Source organism: Schistocerca americana, chromosome 7 (genome assembly GCF_021461395.2).
Source record: "Schistocerca americana isolate TAMUIC-IGC-003095 chromosome 7, iqSchAmer2.1, whole genome shotgun sequence".
NCBI lineage: Eukaryota > Metazoa > Arthropoda > Insecta > Orthoptera > Acrididae > Schistocerca > Schistocerca americana.
Genome location: NC_060125.1, coordinates 276,084,839 through 276,100,372, shown reverse-complemented (window position 1 = coordinate 276,100,372; position 15,534 = coordinate 276,084,839). Strand labels below are relative to the sequence as shown.

General features: G+C 36.2%; 1 protein-coding gene across 2 annotated transcripts in view; it reads left to right on the top strand.

Annotated features, from left to right (window-relative positions):
* LOC124621931 (protein kibra) overlaps positions 1-4,507 on the top strand; it is a 203,782-nt gene extending 199,275 nt beyond the window's left edge. For both annotated transcript variants that reach the window (XM_047147438.1, XM_047147439.1), the window contains 2 exons: positions 2,203-2,336; positions 2,545-4,507. In XM_047147438.1, the coding sequence (XP_047003394.1) occupies positions 2,203-2,336; positions 2,545-2,797 (387 nt within the window). In that variant the 3' untranslated portion in view covers positions 2,798-4,507. The remainder of the gene's footprint in view (positions 1-2,202; positions 2,337-2,544) is intronic.
* Positions 4,508-15,534: the final 11,027 nt, after the last annotated feature.

Below are 15,534 nucleotides of genomic sequence, written 5' to 3'. Positions count from 1 at the left end.
TTAGTTCAGTTATAAAGTGTTTGACTTTTTCAAAGTTTTCGCATAAGAAAACTGTGCATCTTATCCAAGTAGCCTACCTTCTGATGACAGGATACAAAACTTGACAACTGGAAGCCTTTACTAGAATGAAGTAATGAAGCAATGAAGTAATTTGACCTGCTGTAATTATTCCCAATGCTTCCAGATACAAAGTGTAGACCATGTGTAGTACATGTCACGTGGCTGAGGGTGGGGTACAAGTAATTGTTGGAAATCCGAAAGCATGTAGTATGCTTGATCAGTCACCACAGGCCTGAATATTTTGTATTGTATGCCCCTTGGGCACAATTTCATATATGAATTGTTGAATGATTGCATTATCATGCAGGCATTTGTCTTTTCGAATTGGTACATTTTAAAAAGCATAGGTTTTACCCATTCACCAGATAGTAGAAAAACCAACACACTCAAAATATACCTGTGCAGCTCATCACTAGTTTCATCTAAAATGAATCCCACTTCATGTCTGCCGGCTGCCTCTTTTATTTTTTCTAAAATGTTCTCAGAAATTGTCTGTATGTAAATTTTTCTGAGAGTGCTCTCTTCCGGTACTGATATTTGTGTGTACTTCTCAAGATATTATTTGAATGCAGGATAATGTCCTTGTGGATTGGAATTCCTGACTGGATTAATGATATGACAAGATCCACACTAAACTCATTCAATGACCACTGCTTTTCAGACCCTGAAGTAAAGGGATGTGTCAGAGTAGTTTACTTAAGTTTTGTCTTGCAAAGTTCAGTGTTCTTTAAGTATTTGTTCTTCTACAGGTTCTGGTTCATTCTGTTTCTTTGATGCTTGTCATTGATTGCAGTATTTACTTCACAGATAGCACATTGCAGAATAATGCCATGAGTTTCGATGAACTGAGTCTTGAATTCTTGTAACAGTGCACACAACTTCTCCTTCTTAATCTTTGGCATGATTTTGTTGTGAAAAATCCACTCTGGGAAAACACTAACACAGCCAACTAGACTGTTAAAGCCATGCCAGCACTGACTTAATTTAGGTTTCAACTGTTGCAGCATCATTTTTTAAATTTTATTTGATTTCAAAGCTGCAGTGTGACCATTATTACTGAGGTTGACTATTGTTGCTGAGTTTGACCGATGTTGCTGGTAGACGATGCTTTCCATAAATTGCATTTTTAATATTTATTGACCATTGTTGACTTCCAATTAAAAAAAAATTAAGGTACAGTTCAAGAAAGGAAAAAAATTCTGTCTAATCTATTAAGAACACGGGTAAAAATGGGGGAAAGATGCTTAAGCATAGAACAGAAGGGAAATGGTGCAAAATGTAGTAATCTCACAAAGAGGCGCAACAAACTGTGCTTATCTTGCCTCATTTCACATCCCCAAATGCATATATTGACCTGTCTGTGTGAAAACAGCTGTATTTTTGGAAAGGTGCTGCACCGTAAAATCCTTTTATTTAGTAGTAACAGTAGTATATATTGTATTGGGTGGGTATAATTTATTATGCCTTCATCGCAGCAGGTGTTTACTTCATTTTGTGTGTGTGTGTGTGTGTGTGTGTGTGTGTGTGTGAGAGAGAGAGAGAGAGAGAGCACACATTTTCTGTAGATACAAATAATGACCCCTTTAAATTCCAAATTTATTCTGACCATTGTGAGCCATATAATGATACTTCAAAATGGAAAAACTGTAGTTAGAATATCGACGATATGTTACAGGAATAAGCAGCTTGTACTGCAAGAAACCTGTAGAATACTTCCAAAAAGCAATTTAAACAAATTGATGAAATTTTGCATTTTTGTGATTGATATCTCTTTGAATGAAGACAATAAATGAAGAACAGACATATGAAATAGTGAAAGATGCATTGATGGAATTTATCACCTAGTGCACATGACCTAGGCAGTTACTTATTTTGTGTGATTTTTACCTTTTTGTGTCATTTTCACAAATTTCAGCACATTTTTCTTACATTTTCTACATCTGTGTGTCCCGAAAATAACCATAGCCTCTCACATTAAAAATTTCTTACTATCTTGCCCAATGAGCATAGTTTTGCAGTGCTTGTCCTTGATTAAGTGTTGCTTCATGAAGGCATTATTAATGGTTGAGATTTATTTCTTGCCGGTTTCTTAAAATGTTGTACATAGTTTGTCTCAACACTGACAATTTTGTTTCTTTCCAGGCGGAAAGCAGCAAAAATGGAAAAAGCGCAGAGGAACGGAAAATAGAGAAAATGCTTAAAAAAACCTCCAGAGAAATTTACAAACTGCGCAAAAGCAAAGCTGGGAAAGGAAAACCAGACATCATATCTTTCAAGTAAGCTACTTTTCTTTCAGTTCAACATTTGTAACAATGCATGTTTTAACAAAATTATCCATAGACACACTTTGACTTGCAGAAGAGCAAACTTTAGTTTTTACTTCTTTACAGCAGTGAGACATAAGTATAGTATGTGAAATTACTTTACTGTTGAGCAACACAACTTATATATATTGAAAATTTCATGTGGAATTAATGATTTTAGGGAAAAGATGGCTTTCTTCACGCGAGCCACTGTTCCTTTGCCTGTGTTGCCTACGGATGATGGCACAAGTTCAGAATGCAGTACCTTGAAGCATGGAGAAAGCCTTCATGAACAGCCTCCTACACAGCATCCACCAGAATCAAAACAGTCTGAGGATAAGCGCCAGGTGGAGGGAAGGGAATGCACAGAAGAGAACAGTGAAACACAAAGGTTTCATTATGTTGTTGACAGAGTGCTAGGTGTTGAAGTGTGACATGAGTGCTGTGAGAGCATTGGTTATAGTGCCATGAGCGGTGCAGTGTGTTGTTATTTTTTTATTATTATTATTGTTCTGAACTTGTAAACATGTAAAATAACAAATGTACAGTGAACTGATGCAACTTAAAAGTTGCTGAAATATTTATTGCACAAGGCTCTTATGTGGATTTTTTAAAAAACCCACCGAATTTCTAAACTAGTGGCCATTTCATATCACAAAATATATTGAATTTCATAAAATTCTCATGTCTTCAAAACTTCATCAGGGCTAAGCTCCCATAAAATGAACTCTTACTCATCATATTAAATATGTATGACGTAGTTTCATTCCTGTTCTTTAGGTTTTTGGTATATTAGGACATTTGCTGACTGATGCTTGTCCAAGCATGTTTTTGCAGCAAAGAAAGTCACAGATTTTACAATAACTCTGTATAGAAGCCTTGTACCTTCTAAGTATTTATACTTTTTTTTTTTTAATTCGTGCAAAGTCTGGTGCTATTAGGAGGTGGAGTTAATGTGAAAATGTTGGGCTGTACCCCTCAGTGAGGTAGTCCATCCAATGGAAATAATGTAATTTCACTTTATGCCACAAAGAATAAGAACACAATAAAACAAAACAAAAATGCTCATGTACCGGTTCTTGGCTAATACACGGATTACAAACCAGTGGCCAGAGCGGGTGGGGGCGGGGGGCAGCAGATAGATTGCGTGTAAATTGTGTGTGTTTGTGTGTGTGTGTGTGTGTGTGTGTGTGTGTGTGATGGGAGAAAGGAATTAAACTTGTTTTCTTGAATCTTCAAATCTTCAATGAAATTCTCATTTTAATTCCTTATGATCTGAGCTTGTATTCTCATTTCCAACATTGTGATGGATAATTCGCCAAATGTTAAATATATACAGATATGTTATATACATTTATATATAAAAAGGTATATGTATCGAACCAGTGTATTTAAATTTTGTAAGCATATATACTTCTGTTAAAGGGCTTTGTTAATGAAGGTCCTATATTGCTCAATATATATAATAGAATCTATTATGGATATAATGTTTCCATAGTGGCATGGTCACATGAACTGCACTACATACAGTTGAAAGTTTTCTGCCATTCATTTGATCTTGGCTTCAGACCACATGTAGTTTTCTTGGTCCCATTCAACTGCAAGAATTCTGCCTGTTCCATTACATTGATTATGTTGATTATTAATCGATTACTAGTCTGACTGTGTGGTAAAAATGTATCTCAGATGGTTTATTATTTAAAATTTTAGATATTCGGGGAGAAAATAATGTAACTTGGATTTTTTTTCAGTTGCAGATTCCAGTGAAATATGATAACATGTTTAGACTATTGATTCTTAAATTATGCATCCTCTGTGTATTTTGTGCAGAGTTTAAAGAGATGACCAAAATATTTATTTTAATAGAATTGGAACAATTAAGTTTCAATGGCTCGTGTGGTGGCAGTTTCGGGTCTGTCAGTAATAACAAGTTTCCACAGAAGACTGTAAAAAAATGTCTTCACTTGTAGAATATGTACATATGTGTATGAATTTTTTTAAAAAAAATCTGTTGTTAATATACAAAGCTGAAGTCATTGTAGAATATTTTTATTTACATGTAACAAAGCTTTCATATTGACTGCCCTTGTACAGTATTTGAACAGAGACAAATGATAAAGTAAATAGAAACATTATTTATGTTATTAAATTTTTTCCCAACTTTTTCCTGATATGCATCCATTTTTTCTATAGTGCCTAATTGTTCAGTATGTTGATGCATATTGACAATTATTGAAATACTGCTTGGTAAAAACATTGCACCAAATCATAAAGATAATGAAACACCCATCAAGTTTGTTAAACAGGAAAGATGAGCTTGTCATATCACAACTGGAAAGGCACTGCTACTGATGTCTCATGTGAAACAGAAAAAAATTTGGAAATTAGTAGGAACTGAACAAATATACCTACATGGATACAAGTTAGTATCACATTGCTGTAGGAATAATATTAAGAAAGTGACAGTGGCTATGTAAATAAAAAGTGCAATAAAGTCTGATGGGCTTCAAAAGAAGTACTGCACTGAATAGCTCTGTGCAGTACTTCAGTAATAAGACTTAGAAACATACAAGATAGCTTTCCCGACCGTGTGCTGACATGTAACAACAAATGTCTTAAACTTCATTAAGCAGTTGGAGAGAATGGAAATAACAATTATTAGAAATAACTGGGATGTGATTGTATGTGGAGATTTCAATTTTGATTTCAACTCAGGTAGTTACTGACATCCAGCTTTAGTTTGTTCCCCCGGTATCACACCTAACAAGATTATCAAGACTGATATAGTTCAACAACGAGTGACAATTTGTGTCTGAAACAAACTGACATGGCACAGATGCGGGCCCCATAATAAATAGTTTATATGACCATAGTGGTCAAATAGTAATAAAGTGTCCCCATCAGTACAGTTTAAATAAGGAGGGAAATGAACACAAATTCACAGACTCATAGCTGCTGAATCAAGTCACACTATCTAGCGAGAATTTGCAGGATGTAAAATGGAAAGAATACTACCAAGAATGCAGAGTAGATGAGGAATTTAATTCTTTCCAAAATTATTCTTACAGCTCCGTGAATCTAGTTTTCTGTTTGAAGTGAGTCAGCAACAGTTATGATGAAAACCAAGAGAAAGGGTGGCTAACATTTGGTAGCAAAGTATTTGGTGCCAGCAAGAGAATTTTTTTTAATGCAGAGGATTAGTTTTAATCAAGACTTAAAAGGCAAAAACTAGTATTATGCACAAAATTCAAAGCACAAAGTAAAGGAAATTTAAAGTATTATTACAAACTCAGCAAGGCAAATGATAGTCAGTTCCCTGCTGGGCAGTAGTAATATGACAAATGGTAATAAATTCAAATTCTTGAACTCTAAATTCAATGAATTCTTCCTAACAGTAACTGAAAACATAACAGATCATCAAAAACTCATCCATTATACTTAATTGGGTAGGCACCACCAACAGACATCAGTTTTGCTTGCCAAATCAAACATTAAAGAGCTCAGAAAAAATATTTTGTTGCTGTGATAGTATTTCAGCCGAAGTGCTAAAATTTTATGCTGAATTGGTAATGCCCTCTCTCCCCTCCTCGAGTTACCTCTGTAACCAGGTGAAATATATTTTCTCAAAGAAGTATTCAGTTGTAAGACTTATTTATAAAAATAAAGACATACTAGGCCCATCTGCTTGCTATCTACGTTCTCAAAGCCTTTTGAGAAGGTAATTTGCAATAGAATATTGAGAATAATATTCCAACAACAACTCAGTTTGGCTTCTGTAAAGGTTCTTCCACTGTGGAAGCAACCCGTGATCTCACAAATTCTGCTCTAGAAGCTGTTGGCATTTTCTGTGATCTTGGCATGGTCTTCAAACGTTAGGTCATACAATTCTACTATGAAAATTGAAATACTATGGCATGAAATGCATTCCCCATGGATGGAGTGTTATCTGAACAATAGAAAGTGGAGGATTTCACTAACAGATGATATCACTGAATATAACTAAATTCAGAATAAAGAAGTGTTCATGGTACACATCAAAGATTTATCTAGGACATTGGACAACTCTTCAAAACCGCTATATTTGATACTGTGTTAACTCAAAGGTTGGCACAAACTCTATGACTGTTTCTGAAATGGAGATTCAATTGCTATGTGTTCCCTTATTGGCCCAAGAAATCATCTGTTAGGATTGCAGTGGGAACAGGATCATTGAGATTGACTGTAGATCGCTGGAAGTATGTAGCCTGTCAAATGAATCATGTTTTTAGTAGCACAAGGTCAATGGTCATGTCCAGATACACCATCATCCAGATGAACGACTGCTCAAAACATGCACTGTGCTCCGGACACATGCCGGTGGGGTCAGTGTTATGCTATGCAGGAGATCCACTTGAGCTTTCATGGGATCTGTGATAGGAATTGAAGCTGCAGTCTAAGTAAACATTATTTCAGATTGCCTGCAACCATTCAGGCCTTTTCACAAGGCCAGAATTGTGCAACAGTGGTTTGAAGGGCATGATATTAATATCTTGGTTACAGAATAAACTTGATCTGAACATATCTGGGTTACTATCGAACACCAGCTCTGCACCCAAAATGCCCTGGTCATTAATTTATGGAAATTGTATGACCTGTGTATAGGCATCTGATGCTACGTATCTCTAGAAACCTACCAGGGACTTGCCAAATCTATGGCATGCAGAATCGTTGCTATATTACGTTCCAAAAGTGGACCAACACACTGTTAAGCAGGCTCATCAATGCATATTTCTGACTCTTGTGTTTTATCCTGATCAGTTTGATTGATAATAAATTTGTGTTCCAAATTGTGTTCTAGTTCCTTTAAGTGGTGCATTGGGTTTACTCCAAGGAGTACAGTAAGAAATACAAAAGTTACTGATGACACAAGTATACTAATAAAGGGCTAAAACATATCAATACCAGATACAGTCAGGAGAACAAGGGAACAGGCTTAGGTCTGGTTCACAGCAAACACCTTAACCCATAATCTTACAAAGTCTGATATTGTGCAGTTCCGAACAAATAAAAATGACTTATAGGTACCAAAAGTAAGAGATCAGTGAGCAAAACTGGATGAGTCTCCACAGGTGAAGTTTCTACACATCCAGATGGACAATAAACTGAGGTGTCACATGGGTAAATTGAGCAAAAAGCCCAGTAAATAGATTTCTAAACAGGAGAGAACTGCAGCATACTTTGCATACATTCTTTAAGTGCTGTTACATAACATAATCTTGTGAGGTAATGCAGCTGAGGTTAAAGAGAAATTAGTTCTACAGAGTCATGTAGTAAGTTGATAACCAACATCTTCGGAAGCTTTTTCAGGAAGAGACCTTAGTATTCTTACACTTATGCAACAATACATTTAACATCTAATTATATTTGTTGTAATAAGAGTGAAGTTAAGATGAACAGTGAAATTTACAACCACAGTACTAGAAATATAAATAACAGAAGATGAACTACATCAGCACTGGTGATACTTTTTTAAATGCAATGTATACAATTCAAGTCTAGTGGCTGCTTCCTTTTAGTTTATAACTTGACTCATTCCACATTTCTGAAGGCTCTTCTTCATAATGGGAATTACAGAACATTATATGCAAATGAATGAATGAGTGACATTAATGTTATGGTTCTTGCAAGTGCATCTGAACAGCAGGTAAACTGATTCTCACCATTTTGTTAAAACAGAACAAAGAATGATAAAAATAAATAGCATTTTAAGGAGCAAAAGATAATAGTGGTTTGAAGATCTAAAAAGAACTCCATCAGATTTATAATATTTCGCAGAATAAATTTAGTAAGAGACAAGAAAAGAGAGACAAAACCAAAATCTTTTGCACTCTCTTCTCTTCATTACCAAAAGTAGAGGCCAATAATCTAGCTACACCAAGGCTGCTCATTTGTCGGAATGTAAAATGCAGTAAGTTATGAGATCACCAGCAAAAACTGACGCAATAGCACCTTACACTTCTGTATTCTTCCATTGGTGGAGGTGTGCGTGTGTCCTATTTTTAATAGTGCGAAGCTCACTATTTTCCATTTGGTTGATTCTACGATGCCTAACATGTCAGAACTCTTGGTTTAACCTGCCTTAACTTATTTTGTACCTCTAGCTCTTATTCTCCCACCTAAATATCACCTTTCTCTTCACAAGGAAAATTCTAGTGCTCAGGGGAAGAATGTTTATTGTAAGCGACTCTTGTTCTCATATCAATTAATTCATTTCTCTGGATACTCATGTTACTTAGTGACCCTTTGATTTCCATTGTGGTAAATGATTTATGTATTCTATATGTTTTGTGACATATTGTGCACTCAGTACACTTAATAAATTGTGTGAAGGTGAGTCTGACCATCACTCGCAACTCAGCAGTTTCAGTGTCTTGAAAGTTGCCTATGTCTACAATAACTTCTGTGGGGGAGAAAAAGAACTTAAGTACTACCTGGGGAAAAGCTGATAGCATCATTCATGGACCATCAATGCAAATAACTGTAAAGGTTCAATGCTAATCTGTAAATGCTTAAAAAGATTATATAAACATTAAAAGTGGTGTTCAAGGTTTTTCGCTTTTTGAAACTTAGAAAAAGCCTAGGCTTTAGGCATTAACTCTGTGCTGAAACAGTGAGATCTGTCACATCAGATACTTGGGTCTTTTTCTCAAATTTCAAATGGCCTTATTGCTCTGTTGTGGTGTGGAAACACAATATCTTTATGGAGGACCAATGAGATTAAAGGCTGGGCACTGTGGGGTTAAGTAGACCAGAGAAGCATGTTAGTCATGAAAAATTTTCACTGGGGTGCTAATGGAGGTTTGGGAGATGTTCTGCAGATCATTGATGTCAGTTTATGGCATCATGGAGGATGTATTCCAAGGTCTTATAGCAGACCAGCCAAGTAGTACCACACACAGTACAAACATTGTCTAGTTGGGCTGAGGAAAGGTTCCACAGAATAATTAGAAGTGGGACCTGTCTGACTTAAGCAACATTCTGTTAACATGTTTAGAGCTTTAAGGGCTCTTTGTGTACTGGTTTTTCAAGAGTAGTGTCCAGATCAGCTTTTCATCAAAGATGAAGTCCAGAATTTCACTAGTTCTTCAAAACTGAGATGGTGTCCCTGCAGTCACAATTTTTGTTGATTAGAAACATGACTTACATAATTAAAACTGACACACATTTTCCAAAGGATGATTTTAAATTGTTTATCCTCAACCACAGTTATAACTCCCAACCTGTAAATAATTTAGGAGTAAAGGTAATCATTCATTGAATGGTAGAAGTGTTGTCATTTAAAGGCACACAAACAAGACTGAAATCTAACAATGAAAAATACTCAAAAACAGAGAATATTTCTAGTGGTTGAGTACCTGAATGGACAATCTAAAATGCCAAATGTGTGCAAATTGCATATAATATGATTTTGTTTTTTAATAAAAAATGTGATTTAATACTGGAAGTTGATTATTAATGCCTTGTGGCTTCAAGATCACATTTATTTCCTTCTGGTTATGCAAGTACTGTCTAAAGTGAAATGAAAGACTGGTACCAACTTTTTTTTTTTTTTTTAACTTGACACTGCTGGATTAGATTTTCCATTGTTATTAATGATTATTATTATACTTTTCTGCCCTTAAGACAGTGTCTAAACTTGAATGTTAGATGATTATTCAATTATTTTGTGTTTCCTACTTCTTTCTATCTTGTCAAAATCACTTCATTCTTTGACTGTGTTCCTGTTTCCTTTTTTCTGCCCTTGTTTTCCCTGTTTTCTTTCTTTTAATCAAAATTTTGTGCTCATAGTTTTGTTTCTGAATTAGCTTGTTCGTTTATCCTTTCCCTACTGATTCCTCCTTGTTTAAGATCTACTTCTATTTCTTTAAGCTAATTTTTCCTCCATAGAACATTAGTCAGCATTTTCTGGTCATGTCTGTGAATCTGTCTGTGCATTTGTATACTCGGTGTGATGGACCCTCAACCTTACCATCTTCGCCAGCTGCTTTGATGATCCCTCTTTTACTCTGTTTCAGTTGCTTTTAGCAGTGGTTAGCCCATTTTTACTGCACCCTATTTTCTGTTTTAAGGATAGCACTCTTTTGAATAGTGGATGCTGTTTCCATCTTTAACACTTTGAGTATAATGCTGTGGGCAGGACAGACCCCGTTGAATGCAGAATCTTGATTTACACTCACTTGGTCCCACCCACCTACTGACATGATTATTCCTCTCACCTTATTTTATTATTGTTGGTCCAGCTGATGCCCATTGTATTTTTAGCCTTTTCACTTTTACTATTACAAACTCTCAATTAGAAGGTGTTCTTTACTCCGTAACTATCTTGGAGGGGGGGGGGGGGGGGGGGAGGGAGGGACTGGATGCAGTTGGGATTTCTTTTGTGTCAAGCAGAACACTAATAATGATGTATCTGAACATAAAGGGTTCATTTTTCCAACTCATTTGCATTAACATACACTTTTCTACTTTTAAAGCAAATTGTCATTCATCACACCAACTACAAATATTGTCTAAGTCATCTTGTATGCTCCTACAGCCACTCAATGACAATGCCTTACCTTACACTGCAGCATCATCAGCAAATGGCCATAAATTGCTGCTCACCCTGTCTGTCAGATGATTTATGTATACAGAGAATAAGAGTAGTCCTATCACACTTCCCTGGGGAACTCCTGACAATACCCTTGTCTTTAAAGGGCACTCACCATTGAGGACCACACAGTAAGTTCTATTACTTAAAAAGTCTTTGAGTCACTCTCACATCTGGGAACCTATTCCATATGCTGGTAGCTTCATTAACAGTCTGCATTGGGGCACTCTATCAAATGATTTCAAAAAATCTGAGTATGGAATCTGTCTGTTGCCTTTCATCCATTATTCACACGATATTGTGTGAAAAAAGGACATGTTGAGTTTCACTTGAGTGAAGCTTTCTAAATCCATGCTGATTTATGGTCAGAAGCTTCCCTGTCTTAAGGAAATTTATCATCTTTGAACTGAGAATATTTTCAAGAATTCTGCAGCAAACTCATGTTAAGAATATAGGTCTGTAATTTTGTGGGCCCGTTCTTTTACCCTTCATACATACAGGAGCTTTTTTTTCCAGTCACGTGGGACTTTGCGCTGGATGGGAAATTCATGATAAATGTAAGCTAAGTAAGGGGCCAATGCTATAGAGTACTCTTTCTAAACTGAATTGGGACTCCATACAGACCTGCTTTCAACTTTCTCAGTTGCTTCTTTATGTCAGGGATGCATATTACTATTTCCTTCATTCGGGATGCTGACTGATGGTCAAATGACAGTATGTTTGCATGATTTTCCTGTGTGAATGATTTCTTAAAATCAAAATTTAACATTTCAGCTTTCCTTTTTCTGTCTTCTATTGCCACACCAGACTGGTCAACAAGGATTGGATCGAAGGTTTTGGCCCATTTAGTGATTTTTATGTAGGTCCAGAATTTTCTTGGATTCTCAGCAAGATCTTTTGCTGAGGTACGATGGTGGTAGTTGTATGCTTTGCACATCAATCTTTTCACAGACACATGAATTCCTACTAACTTTTTCCTCCCGTCATTTGTGCATTATGTTTTTCAGCTTAGAGTGCAACAGTCTCTGCTTCCCTATCATTTTCCATATTTTGTTATTAAATCATGGTGGGTCTCTCTATTCTTAATCCTCTTACTCGGCAATGCTTCTGTAGAACATGATTTACAATCAATTTAAACTTTTCCCATAATTCCTCTACATACATCATATTAGAACTAAATGATGTCTCGTCTAAGTGGGATGCTAACAACTGCTAATCAGTTATTTGTAGCAAAGTTACCCTCCTAGCCTTCTTCATTCATTTAATAACTTTAGTAACCATCATCGCTGTGATGACATCATGATCTCTAATTCCTGTCTCTATACTGAGACTGTTGATAAGGTCAGGCCTGCTTGTTGCTTCAAAGTTCATTGCATGTGGGTTGTTGAACTAGCTGCTCAAGACAGTTTTTGGAAAGCATGTTCAAAAGTACTTTACAAAGACTGCCTGTCTGTAGCAACCACAATGAATTCATAGGTGTCCCAGCCCATACTTATTGGGCTAAGGTCACCTCCAACTAATATTTCATGATCTGGGTATTTCTGTGCTACTGAGGATATACTTTCTTCAAATGATTCGAAAACTGTCACAGCAGAACTGGATTACTAGTAAAAATATCCAATAATTAGCTTCAGTTTAGTTAGAACCATTAATGTGTCCAGATAACTTCACAGTGAGACTCAGTTTCCACCTCAATTGACATTATATTTTTGTCAACTGCAATAAACACTTCCCTTCCTATAGCATCTGATCTGTCTTTTTGATATAAATTCCATGCCTTGCTAAATATTACAGAGCTTTCCACTTTGGGTTAAGCCAGCTTTTGGTTCCAAGTGCGACAACTTTCTGGGAGGGCAGTAAATTCCAGAACTTAGTTACAAATACTTTGACAGTTTACTGCAAAAATTTTGACAGTCAAAGTGTGTTTACTCTGTATGCAGTCTGATTCTATTCGCTGTGTATTAACAGGGGAACATTCATCAGAACACCTCAAAATACTGCCCGGCCTAAAAAACCATCATGTGCACTCCCTGGACCCAAGCACTGCTTCCTATGTGTAGCGCACATAGTCCTACACTTCTCCACCCTCTAAAGCAGATATAGAAATCTACAGCCAAGACTGCGAGAAAATTGGTGAATTTGAGCCCCTCCACTTGACTCCAAATTAAAGGACCCTGATCAATTTTGGGAATGATGCTGCAAATTGTGAGCTCTGCTTGCACCTCATGAGCAAGGCTAACAGTTTTTACAACCTCCACTTGATGCCCACATGAACTCAGGATAACCTCAGAACTCAAGTGACAGACAAAATTGGTGTCAATGTGCGTCATAACTTACAGACAGTGTAATTGTACCTAATGGTTACTGCCAGTGTAGTTGCATTTCCTAAACAGCATCCTATATGAGCAAACCAGTAGCATGTCTACCTACTGTTACTCATACTTTAGGTACATGGGCTACAAATGGCTCTGTTTAAAGAGAATAGCTCAATGCAGTCAGGCTTGAATTGCACATGTCTGCTTTCACGCCCTGCAACTAATAACCCGTAGTTGTGATGCTGCAGTCAAACAGTCTATTCTCTGGCTTGAATTGCGAATTACTAAAACACACAGAAATATAAAATGAAAGGTGGATGATTAATTTAATAACAAGGGTTCTATTCTAAGGCTGTAATTGATTTAGATGACAGAGAATTATGTAGAATAACATTTATTCAAGAAAGTACATCTCAAATAAATGGAAAGTGGTCCCATGATACTCGGTTAAAATACAGACAGGAAATATCCTTATCAAATGCAGTAAAGTTACATTGATAGTGTTACAATGGTAGCAAATCCTCAAACTAAATCGTAATCAATACATGCAGAAACTAAGTCCATTTCATAATCACCATACATGACCTATTCATCAGCTCAAAACAGTTCAGAGTTCAATATGATGATTCACAAACTGAAACACACAATACAAAGAATAGTAACTTATACTCTGTCTATTCTCAGTTCTGTAATACAATCACATAAAGTTAGAATCCTACCATGGAGCACACTCAGATCTCTCGAGACTTAGAGTAGCCTCAAAAGTTAGAGTATTGTAGCAGCCTTTCACCACTCAGAATCAGTCACCTATATGACTGAATCATAAACATTACCACAGGCGGGTCTATCTTCTTTCAGCACAAACGTAAAAGTGTCCCAAATCGCTGTCTTGAGCTCTTCACTTGAAAAGTCTCAATCTCTACTTGACTCACATAATGTTCAACTACTGTCTGCTTTTCCATTGGCTGAAGGTCATCCCCAGCAAAAATACATCATTCTAGACATGCTTTGACTCATCTTGACCACTTCCCTGACTAAGCTAATATATTATGACAGTATTTAAATAAAGACTTGTCATAAACATTAAGTCACACTCAGACCATTCACAATAAACAAAAATAAAGTTTGTCGATAAATAAATGACACAATATTCTCGCACAAGTGAGCTCATAATAAATGATAAGAGATTGTAACTAAACATTATTCAAACAAATATTTATGTCTTATCAACAGAAGCATCTTTTGGTTCTCTTTTCAACTGTGCTGTCAGCTAAAACATGTGATTGACCACTTTTAAATTAGCACAGTTTTTTAACAGCACTTGCGTTCAACATTTAAATAAAGTTACTGGCAAAATAGTAAACTGTTCATTAAATAACTACAAAAGTATGACAATATGTGAGGTATTCATGCTGTATTCATTAGCTGCACAAATGTGGAGAATACAATTTTCTGACAAACATTTGCTTAATAAAAAATATACAAAAGACGTAATGAATCAGGAAATAAAGTAGATACAGATACATAGCTTTCAGTAATGATAGCTGCAGTGCATTGCTATCATCTGAGGTATTGTATTTTGAAAACACTTGAAGCATTTAAAATTGTTAATTCAGAGGTTCACTGTGAAAATATTTCACATTGTAAATTATTAACCTTTGTTGTTTTAAAGATATTGAAAATACTGTTGTGTCACTGGATGAGCCTCATTTATCTGAGATTGCCAGTGTATTCAGATTTGCTTTAATATGTGATTATTATTGTTGTAGAGTCTCAAATAGCTGTAACCTAGCCATCCTTAAGATACTCTGACACTCTGCCATTTCTTGGAGCATCTTCTGCACAAAGGTCATGCAAGTAACAGCTGTTCAAATTCCCAGCTTTGAGATTTTCCCCATTTCTGGCAACATAACTAGTCTTTGTACGGGACTGCTAGTGTTCAGCAGTACAACAAATTCATCTTACCTCCTACTGATACTGGGTGGCCAATTAGCTCACCTAAATATGCATGATGTTACAACAGTTGGACTCTGGATGCACAATAGCTGCAGCCGGAGCGTCGTCCACATCTCACTGTCAAATGAGGCCCTATCAGCAGACATACAGAGCACACATGGATTTTTTTCCAGTCCTGGATGTTGTTTTCCTAACAGGTTCTGTCATGCACCTACATTAGACCTCACAATAATTAACACATGCTTCCCCCAACGTGCCTGCTTAGACCCTG